The sequence below is a fragment of the Camelina sativa genome, chromosome 18, assembly GCF_000633955.1.
Source record: "Camelina sativa cultivar DH55 chromosome 18, Cs, whole genome shotgun sequence".
In the NCBI taxonomy this organism is placed as follows: Eukaryota; Viridiplantae; Streptophyta; class Magnoliopsida; order Brassicales; family Brassicaceae; genus Camelina; species Camelina sativa.
In genome coordinates, this window is record NC_025702.1 from 1,614,807 (window position 1) to 1,626,563 (window position 11,757).

At 45.4% G+C, this 11,757-nt stretch overlaps 1 protein-coding gene and 1 pseudogene across 1 annotated transcript; one reads left to right on the forward strand and one right to left on the reverse strand.

Moving 5' to 3' along the window:
• The window catches only part of LOC104760251, a 6,925-nt pseudogene extending 4,839 nt beyond the window's left edge, over positions 1-2,086 (reverse strand).
• LOC104763053 lies at positions 8,327-8,665 on the forward strand. The gene has a single exon (XM_010486469.1). The coding sequence runs from the start codon at positions 8,327-8,329 to the stop codon at positions 8,663-8,665; it is 339 nt and encodes a 112-aa protein (XP_010484771.1).

An 11,757-nucleotide genomic window follows, 5' to 3' on the forward strand; every position in this document is an offset into this window, starting at 1 on the left:
TACGCATCTCTTTGAAAGCACTCTCATGTATACGCAGTTCATCAGTCTCATCCATATCCAATGATATACCTATTATCTTTTTGGTACCCTGAGATAATTAATTTCCAACATAATTTCTCAAATAGCATAACTTTAAATCTTAGAGAACGAGATATAGATATAAAGAACGCATCAAAACTTACAGTGTTATCTTCTAGTAAATCACATATATCCTTTGAGTCCATAAGGAATTCCCTTTCTCCAGGTTCATTGGACTGTGCGCGCACGATCTCCTTACCCATTTCTTGTAGCAAAGAGTGCATCTCAACGATACCCTCTCGTACATATATAAGAGACTTTTCAACGAGGTTTTTCAACCCGATATTAACATCCAAGCCGCTGTGTGCTAGTAGTAACTTGATGTTATTGACTTTTTCACCATTAAAAAGACATGCAATGTGTCGAAATATTGCTTTATCTTTTTTATCATTTAATCCATCATAGCTGAGTCTTAGTGTCTTCTCAATTTTTCCATCCAAACCATTTCGAAGCCTCGGCAACATATCCATTCAATCCTCTTTGTCTCTACCTCTTAAATACGAGCCCAAAACCTTAAGACCCAAAGGAAGATTACCGGCAAATAATGCAACTTCAGAAGCAAGCTCTATCAAACCGTCGGGTGGAAAGTTTTGCCTAAAAGCATATCTAGAGAACATCTCAAGAGCAAGCTTCTGAGATGGGAGACATACTTCATAGATATGATCAATCCCATGGGCCCGTAAAAAATGTTTGTCTTTTGTAACCAAAATGATTCTACTCCCACTTCCAAACCACTGAGTTTGACCGACCAAAGTATCTACCACCACTTGATCATCCAAATCATCAATAAAGATAAGAACTTTTTGGTGTTTTAGCCTCTCTTCCACTGTCCCTAAACAACTTATCTTTAAATCTTTTTTGTCTAAAATTTCAGACAAGAAATTTCTCAACAAATGCAACTTCATATTATAGTCGTCCGGGTTTGCACTTTTATAAATTTCCAGGCTCTTACACACGAAAGCTCTGTCTATGAAAATTTTACCTTGGAACTGACGAGAAAGTTGGTTGTATAAAACTCTTGCAATGGAAGTTTTACCAACTCCTGAGGTGCCCCAAATCCCAACCATCCTCACTTCGTCAGACTCTAAATGCAATAATACACTCATATTTGCAATATGATCTTCCATTCCGACAAAGTCCTTAAAATCCTTCGATGGAGCTAAGTTTAGTTTAGCCAAGATATCATCGGCAATTGCTTCTATCATTTTTGCTTCGTTAGGCCTAAAAAGATTAGAAAATGATTTCACTCACACGAAACAAACAATATCAACTGTCACATGTCAATGTGTACAAAAAAGGATATATATAAAAAAAGTTGTACCAGTTTTGAGAATGATATCCGAGGAGATTTGCTACGTCGGTCAACGATTGCCGCCAAAGTTTGCTTTCATCCTCTGTTTTTCTCTGACAAGTCTTTGCAAAAGCTTCTCCAAATTTGCCGGTTTGTTTCCTCACATGAGATGGATCTAAACCGTAGAAAACTGGTATAACGAGTTGACCTAATTCTTCCTTGCATTTCACGATCTCCAGTAACTCATCTAGGCACCAACTCGAAGATGGGTACTTTTCGGAAAACACAACCACCGCAATCCTTGAAGTCCTGATCGCTTGTTTAAGCTCGGGATCGAGCGATTGACTTCTCTCGATCTCGTTGTCTTTGAAAGCAATGATCAGTTTTCGGTCAAGTTCTTTTAGAAAGTGGCTGAGGAAAGTTGTGCGGACGTCTTCCCCACTAAAACTCGGGAAAACATCGTATACCCAATTGCGTGAAGAGGAGGTAGATGAAGCCATTAAGCTAAGAAAAACAAAAATCTTTCTGGGAAAGTTATAGGGTTAAGAACAATAGCTTAAAAGAAGTTAGAGAAACCTTTAGAAGTAGATTTTTTTTTTTTTTATTCTGTAAATTTCATGGAAAGGAGAAGGAAGGGTGAAGAGTCTCGTGAACCAAGTCTAACGGAGACTTTTAGGTAGGTTAGGTACTAGTTGAATCCATGCCATTGGTGGTGGATCCAAATTGTTTTCTTGCTCTGAATTATATATATGTACTTTTAGGAAGTCATGTTTTCGTCGTTATTGTGGAAAGAAATTGAAAAGCAAGCATCATTAGTGGTTGGTAGTTTCATGTCAAGTATTATTATCTTAGTGGTCTGTAGTCGACTATCAGTTAAATTAACAATGAAGCATCACTTCTATTAAAAAAAACTTATAACAGTATAAAATTACAAGTGGAGACAGATTCGATCAAATCCTAGATATATGATATTGAATTCAGCAAACGGTCCTCAAAATATTATTGAATAATAAATGAAACTATTATATAATAACAATATGTATCTTATTGGTATAGAGATTCTTATTTTAGTTTTACTATTAACTTTGATATATTTTTTTTATTTTATTTTAACTCTTATTGCATTTGATATTAATGTAGAATGGATACAGAGTTGAAATCCTGGACAATACATGATGGAATAATATTGTAAAGAGACAAGTTTGAATCATAAAACGTTGAGATTTTGCTAGCTTATCCGCGAGTCTATTTGAGCGTCTTGAAGTCCATCGGAACATAATGTTGTCGAATCTTGTTGCCCATGTTGTAGCCAGTTATAAATATCGTAAGCTGGTGTTGTGAATTGCATTGATCAGGGGTTAGCAGTTTCCTTGGGGGAATACTTTTATGGGTGGATTTCACCCCAACAATAGGCCCAGTCCAGAAAAGACCCAAAAGAATTAATATGCCGAGCAGGGTATTTTGGTCTTTTCAGATGACGAACCGACATAGTAATCTATAAATAGTGAATGTACGGCGTACGGCGAAAGGACACACGAAAAACGGAGAGGGAATTCGTACAAGAGAACAGGTTCTCGCAGTATCGATTTGACGAGCTCTCAGCTTGACAATTGTTTCCTTCTCGTCGTTTTATAGCTCGTAGTTACCAATTGTAGCCCGAATTTTTCATATATAAAAGAGAACTTCGACCCTCTAAATACTGAACTAAAACTCTCTAATTGGACCGATCTGGACATCAACAATTTGGCACGCCAGGTAGGGGGAACCAAGTCGAGATTCTATTTGAAAGTTTGAAGAATGGACCTACAACAAGTACGCGAGATGACAATAGCCACAAAAGAAGGAAGCAAGGAAGCCGGATCGTCAAGGGGAACAACAACCCCGACAGCGGATCAAGTAGGACATGCAGTCCTCCCAACCCCGGACGCTCCAAGAAAGGCTGCTACAGCGGAGAGCCCAGAAGCGTTCATCATCGCAAGAAACCTAGCGAGCCCGACGATCACAGAACCGACTCTGAACCCAGCGCAACTCACCCTGTTCAATAGCCAGCCCGTCTCCAGCATAGACAAGCTATTCCGCGAGATCTTAGCACGCCTTGACCAACAGGAACAGCGAACCAATACTCGATTGGACGCATTAACCGCAGCACAGGTCGGATCCCAGGAGGAAATCAACCATCTTCAGTCCATCCGACAAGGTTTGACGAATCTTTTCTTAGCAGGAATGATGCCAAGGCCGTCTGCGAGAACTGGCAGACCCGAGCGCGACCCCAACCCGCGCATCGTTGAACAGAGCGAAAACGCCAAGGATGCTGAACTAAAGCAAATTAGGGAAAAGATGCAAGAAATGGAGACTATATTTCATAAAGCGACGAGTAGAGCACCAGAGGTAGATCTCATGCTCGAGGCGACTCAACGAACCCCATTCTCGAGAAGGCTTGCAACCACACCAGTGAAGCGAGCGGTCAAGCCAAGGCTGGGTTACTACGACAGGACAGCCGACCCACGAGACTTTCTGCTCACTTTTGGGGTATCTCTCGGCCCCTTGCAGTTCAGCCCGATAGAGTACGACGCTGGAGCATGCCAAGTCTTCGCCGAGAACTTGACCGGAGCAGCTTTGAGTTGGTTTTCGCGGCTCCTGTACGGATTGATTGATAGTATCAAGGAACTGATGACCGAGTTTTTAAAGCAGTTTTCTGTTTTGATGGAAAACAAGAACTCCCATGCCGATCTGTACGCACTGACTCACGGACGAAACAAATCACTTCGATCTTTCATCGGACGTTTTAAAGAAGTCGTCGTTAACGTCTCAATTCCAGACGCCGCAGCTGAACTCAAAAACGCGCTGTGGTACGAATCTTGGTTTAAAGAAGAGCTGTCTTTGACCCATGTAGAAACCATAGCCGACGCGCTACTACAAGCTGCAAAGCACATAGAAGTCGAAGAAGAAAAGGTGGTCAACGCTAAGAAGCATGCCACAAAAACAAGCGTCGCAACCAAACCACCAACAGTCACAGCTCCAAAGGTCGAACACGTTGAGCCGCGCCAGCACTTCTCCCGAAACCCAGACCGAACTCGTCGGACCTTCGCGATCGGTGAAAATAAGTACATCAGAAAGGAAGGAGGTGAGAGTAGCGCAGCTCAATACTGCGATTTCCATCAGAGTACCACACATTCAACCGAGGAGTGTCGTTACCTCAAAACAATCCAGATGGAACAGTACAAAAAGGGGGCAATAATTGTCGAGTCTAACAGAAACAAGACGACCCGACCCGGAAAAGCTGATTCCAAGCAAGCTGAAAGTATCGCCCGGAAGTAGAGGCGCTAAATAACGATGATCATGAAAAACGACCGCGCACAGATCATCGACCGACCACCGTCCCTCGGTAATGAGATGGATAAACATGATCATGAGTGGACTAGCAGGATGCAACGATTCGGTCAGGTCAATAAGAGATTACACCAAGAAAGCCGAAATGAAAAAGTTCTGGCCGTCGAAGATCAGTTCCGAGAACACAACGATAACCTTTGACGACAGCGACCTGGAAGGCTTAGATTTCCCGCATAACGACCCACTAGTCGTCGAACTATTGATCGGAGAAAGTGAGGTTTCGAGGATCTTGATCGATACCGGAAGCTTGGTAAACGTGATCTTCAGAAACGTTTTGGCACAAACGGAGATCGGCGAGAGCGAAATCAGGGAAGAGAGCAACTCTCTGACCGGTTTTGACGGAGATCATCTCATGTCGGACGGTACTATCAACCTGCCGATCTTTGTCGGAGGAATGGCAAGGTATTGCCAGTTCGCCATCATCGACAGGCCTACCATCTATAATGTCATTCTCGGAATACCATGGCTCCACAAGATGAGGGCAGTGCGTGAAATTCCCAACCCCAAAAGGTGTGTTTACACTGCACGGCAACCAGCAGAGCGCGAGAACTTGCTTCCTGATCTAACACAAAATTCGTACAGTGAAGAAGTTATAGCAACCAAAGCAGCAGGTCGGCAACGATGACTCGTCGCCGACCGATGGAAGACCGACCTCGATCCAACAGGGCATCACCGCAATGGAAGAAGTAAACCTCGACGAGGCCGACGAAAAACTATGTGTAAATATCAGAACGAAAATAACCAAAGCCATGCGCACTGAGCTGATCCTCTTCCTCAAGACAAACATCTCAACGTTCGCATGGACTGTAACTGATATGAAAGGAATCGATCTAACAGTCACAACACACGATCTCAACGTCGATCCAACGCACAAGCTAGTCAAGCAAAAACGACGCAAGCTAGGCCCAGAGAGGTCGCAACAGTCAATGACGAAGTCGACAAACTACTCAGCGCATGATCCATTGTAGAATTAAAATACTCGGAGTGGTTGGCCAACCTAGTGGCCGTCAAAAAGAAAAACGGAAAGTGGCAAATCTGTGTAGACTTTACCGACCTAAACAAGACCTGCCCAAAGGACAGCTTCCTACTACCACAGATTGATTAGCTCGTCGAAGAACCCGCTGGCAACGAACTTCTGACCTCTATGGTTGCCTTCTCGGGGTACAACGAAATTCTGATGCACAAGGATGACCAGGAAAAAACGTCATTCATCATATACAGGGGCACCTACTGTTACAAGGTAATGCCCTTCGGCCTAAAATACATCGGAGCAACTTACCAGCGACATGTTAACAAGATGTTCGCCGAACAGCTCGGCAGAACCATGGAGGTATATATAGACGACATGCTCGTCAAGTCGCAGCATGCCGACAATCATATTACTCATCTCCGACAATGCTTCGACACCCTGAATATGTACGGGATGAAGTTGAATCCGGCCAAGTGTACCTTTGCAGTCAAGTCGGGAGACTTTTTGGATTACCTGGTAACTCGGGGAGGAATGCCAACTTTGGCGAGAGTAGATCCCAAGGAAGAGCCTGAATTATCTAAGTGTGACATGAGAAAGGTTCGCACGTTTAAAGAAATAGCATGAAGAAATTTCCGACTGCGAAAGATTCGTGGCCAAATGCGAAAAATGTCAGCGTCACGCACCCATCATCCACCAACCAACTGAGCTTCTACGACCTGGCATAGCTCCATACCCATTTATGCGCTGGGCAATGAATATTATCGGCCCGCTACCAACGTCGAGACAGAAATGTTATATCCTCGTCCTCACCGATTACTTCACTAAGTGGGTCGAAGCCGAGTTCTACGCCAACATCAAAGCCAAAGAAAATATGCCGCCATGGCCTACCTTATGAAATAGTCACCGATAACGGCTCGCTATTCATTTCTTTGCAATTCGAAGACTTCTGTGCAAAGTGGAGAATCAAGTTAAGGAAATCAACGCCGAGATACCCGCAAGGAAATGGGCAAGCCGAAGCGACTAATAAAACCATACTCAATGGCCTCAAAAATAGGATGGACGCCAAGAAAGGCGCTTGGACCGACGAACTTGACAGAGTGCTCTGGTCTTATCGTACAACCCCACGAGAAGCTACGAACCAGACCCTGTTTTCCTTAGCCTACGGAATGGAAGCAATGGCACCAGCTGAGGTCGGCAGTACAAGCCTTCGCCGAACAATGCTCGTCCAAGACACAACACTCAACACCTATATGATTATGGACAGGCTAGAAGAGCTGGAAAAAGAACGCGACAAGGCACTTCTACGAATACAAAACTACCAACTCGCCGCCACCAAGTACTACAACAAGAAAGTCCANTCTCAACGTTCGCATGGACTGTAACTGATATGAAAGGAATCGATCTAACAGTCACAACACACGATCTCAACGTCGATCCAACGCACAAGCTAGTCAAGCAAAAACGACGCAAGCTAGGCCCAGAGAGGTCGCAACAGTCAATGACGAAGTCGACAAACTACTCAGCGCATGATCCATTGTAGAATTAAAATACTCGGAGTGGTTGGCCAACCTAGTGGCCGTCAAAAAGAAAAACGGAAAGTGGCAAATCTGTGTAGACTTTACCGACCTAAACAAGACCTGCCCAAAGGACAGCTTCCTACTACCACAGATTGATTAGCTCGTCGAAGAACCCGCTGGCAACGAACTTCTGACCTCTATGGTTGCCTTCTCGGGGTACAACGAAATTCTGATGCACAAGGATGACCAGGAAAAAACGTCATTCATCATATACAGGGGCACCTACTGTTACAAGGTAATGCCCTTCGGCCTAAAATACATCGGAGCAACTTACCAGCGACATGTTAACAAGATGTTCGCCGAACAGCTCGGCAGAACCATGGAGGTATATATAGACGACATGCTCGTCAAGTCGCAGCATGCCGACAATCATATTACTCATCTCCGACAATGCTTCGACACCCTGAATATGTACGGGATGAAGTTGAATCCGGCCAAGTGTACCTTTGCAGTCAAGTCGGGAGACTTTTTGGATTACCTGGTAACTCGGGGAGGAATGCCAACTTTGGCGAGAGTAGATCCCAAGGAAGAGCCTGAATTATCTAAGTGTGACATGAGAAAGGTTCGCACGTTTAAAGAAATAGCATGAAGAAATTTCCGACTGCGAAAGATTCGTGGCCAAATGCGAAAAATGTCAGCGTCACGCACCCATCATCCACCAACCAACTGAGCTTCTACGACCTGGCATAGCTCCATACCCATTTATGCGCTGGGCAATGAATATTATCGGCCCGCTACCAACGTCGAGACAGAAATGTTATATCCTCGTCCTCACCGATTACTTCACTAAGTGGGTCGAAGCCGAGTTCTACGCCAACATCAAAGCCAAAGAAAATATGCCGCCATGGCCTACCTTATGAAATAGTCACCGATAACGGCTCGCTATTCATTTCTTTGCAATTCGAAGACTTCTGTGCAAAGTGGAGAATCAAGTTAAGGAAATCAACGCCGAGATACCCGCAAGGAAATGGGCAAGCCGAAGCGACTAATAAAACCATACTCAATGGCCTCAAAAATAGGATGGACGCCAAGAAAGGCGCTTGGACCGACGAACTTGACAGAGTGCTCTGGTCTTATCGTACAACCCCACGAGAAGCTACGAACCAGACCCTGTTTTCCTTAGCCTACGGAATGGAAGCAATGGCACCAGCTGAGGTCGGCAGTACAAGCCTTCGCCGAACAATGCTCGTCCAAGACACAACACTCAACACCTATATGATTATGGACAGGCTAGAAGAGCTGGAAAAAGAACGCGACAAGGCACTTCTACGAATACAAAACTACCAACTCGCCGCCACCAAGTACTACAACAAGAAAGTCCACAATCGGCACTTCGACGAGGGAGATCTTGTCTTGTGAAAAGTCTTCGAGAACACTGTCGAGCCCAATGCTGGTAAAATGGGAGCCAATTGGGAAGGTCCGTAACAGGTGTCCAAAGTCGTCCACCCCGGTGTTTACGAGCTCCTTACAATGAGCGGCGAGCCAGTGCCCCTCTCCTGGAACGCCATGCATCTAAAACGCTACTATTACTAAAAAAAAAACAATAGCACGTTATCTATGTAATGTGAACTACGAGCGGCTTGATCCCTCCTGATCGGGGGTACGTAGGCAGTCTCGTTTACGAGACGCAGCTGCCAATAATAAATTTTTCCTTTTTTTTTCAGCGATCACGGATCGCACCGACGTAAAACAAAGGCATAAAATAAGAGCGGTTTCAAAAATTATAATAAAGGGGAGCCGAATCCCAACCCGACAAATAGTTCAAAATGGGAGCCGACCCCAATACAGCACATGCAAAAAAAAAAAGAAGAAGAAAGGGGGGAGTGATAAGAAATTGGGATCGCCGCTATCAAGCACCCCACACAAGGCCCCGCTACTCAATCCCCAGGTCGGCGTTCGAGGGTTCGTCAAACTCCAGGCCACCGATGGTCATTTGCCAGAATCGACACGAATCCTTCAACTCTTTCAACCTGTCCATTGGGACGATAGCACCCCTGGAGACCATTTTCTCGAGGTAGGAGCAAGCCCCCTCAACACGACTACTCTCGCAGAAGTAGTGATCTGTACGCTCAAGCTGATTAATGTACCGCCACAACACGTCCACCCGAGTTTGGCACGCATCGATTTCCACGTGCTCTTCGTATGGCCTAGTACCAGTAGGTCCAAGGTCGCCCTCCTCGAGATCAGGAACCCCCACTTCGGCCAGTAATGCCTCGCAATGAGAACGCTCCTCGAGTAGTCGGTCCCATCTCCATTTGGGGATGAACAGCCCGTCGTCGATCAGAAGCTCGAGATGCTCCACATTCCCACTTACACGACAAAACTGGAAAAGACGCTCGAACTGTCGACACGTTGCCACAATATAATCCCGCAGCCGTTGAATCCGGGCATGATAGTACTCCAGATCCAAACGAATCACATCATCAGGTCGAACAGCGAGCCGTTTCCGCCCCTTCCTCAACCATACCGACCTCCTTGTTACGGGCATCGCAACGTATTTTCTCGAAACAAACATAGGAAAATGAAAAGAGGTAAAGGTTGGATGAACAATTTATAGATTGCACAGCACATATTCCCGAGGGGGTGCAATAAATCGCGCCCCTCGGAAAACGCACCTATTAAATGACCTCGTGCGTTTATTTTGAAAAGAAAGAAATTAAAAAAAAAAAAAATTTTAAAAAGGGGGTCCGAACTTACGCGTATCGCGTCTATATAATTAAACCGAGTCGTTACTCGCAGAATCATGAGCAAGCCAACCACCGCGTGTTGCATCTAGATAATTTAAGCCGAGCTGCTACTCGCAATTTTATGGGTAAGCCGACCATCGCGTGTCGCACATATATAATAAAGCCGAGTCGCTACTCACAATTTAATGGGCAAGCCGACCATCGCGTGTCGCACTTATATAATAAAACCGAGCTCACTACTCGTAATAAGAAGATAAGCCAACTCCTGTGTGTCGCACTCACACAAGAAAAAGCCGAGTCGCTGCTCGCGACTTAAAAAGAGCTGACCAAGCGCGTGTCGCGCGCTAAAGTTGGCATCCTCCCCACAAGAGTATTGCGCCCAAGCATGACGAGCGGATATACTCTCGCCAAAGTTGGCATCCTCCCCGCAAGAGAATTGCGCCCAACCAAGGGGAAGCGAAGTCAAGCTTTCCTCCGAAGACATTGCTTTTGCAAAGTGACGCAACGACCTCGGTCAATCCCAAGGAAGAGCCTGAATTATCTAAGCGCGACACGAGAAAGGTTCGCACGTTTAAAGAAATAGCATGAAGAAATTTTAGAAACATAAGGACGGTACGAGCTAAGCAAAAACATGGAGTCCAGAGTAAAAGAAGGTCGTCAATTCAAAAAAAAACATAATTAAGTTCCAACAACAAAAAACAATGCCATAACGACCCAACATCCGCTACATCACGGGGATAAGTTCAAAAGAAAGAAAAAACGTTAGGCTCAACCGACGAGATCATCCACGGGAGAATTATCACCGACCTCCAAAACGTTAGGCTCAACCGACGGAGCGACCGTCGAATCGTTTGGCACGGGAAGAGCATCATCATCCAACGAGCAAGCTGGTGTCAGAGGAACGGTATTTTCTTCCTCGGCTTCCCCATCCTCACTGGACGCATGCTCCGACCTGTTATCCGCCCCTCCTTCGAACTCCGAATCAGAATCATCCGCGACACCCGGGGAAGGCTCGACAAAAATGGAGGAAATGTCAAAATCCCCGGGATTGAGATCCGTGATGTCAATCTTGAGGATTTCCTCCTTTAGCTTAGCCGCCACAGCAGCAACCCTCTCCTGTACTCCATCAGCCAGAAGAGGGATCTGGCCATCGGAAACCAAAGCCTCAAGCATTTGCAAATTCCCCAAGGCCTGATTGTACTCGAGCAACTTCGGGCGAGATGCTTCAACAGCCTCCGCTTGAGCCTTGTGACGATCCAAAATCTTCTGGGCACAATTGGCAACCCTACGATAAGCAACCATCTTCTGATACCGACCGAAACAACGACGATGAGCCCTAAGCCTCGTCGTCTCCTTGTCGAGAGCAGTCTGAAGTTGGGCACAAGATGCTTCTGCCATGTTGAGCTTTGACACGAGGGCAGCCTGTCCAGAATTCATCACATCTCGCTGAAGCTCCAACTCGGAAATCTTCCCGCTCAGCTTCTGGTTCGAACGAACCGCCTCTTCAAGTTGAGCTTCGAGCTTCTTGAATTGCTCGACCGAGGGACCTGAAGGCGTCGAAGAATCAGCAGACTCCAGATCGTACACACGCCTCTCGTAGCCAGACTCGAGACGGTTGATGCGACTTATGAGCTGAAACGACCACGAATCAGGAATGGGAACTTAAGTAAAAAAAAAATCAATTGACGAACTGCAAACCTCGAAGGCGGTATTCGCCAGATCGATGATCTTATCGCCCTCCTTCATCCTCTCAATCGGCATTAG

What these genes read in the sequence shown, in the direction of transcription:
- LOC104763053 (XM_010486469.1), top strand. Translation starts at nt 8,327, where the DNA reads ATGGACGCCAAGAAAGGCGCTTGGACCGACGAACTTGACAGAGTGCTC.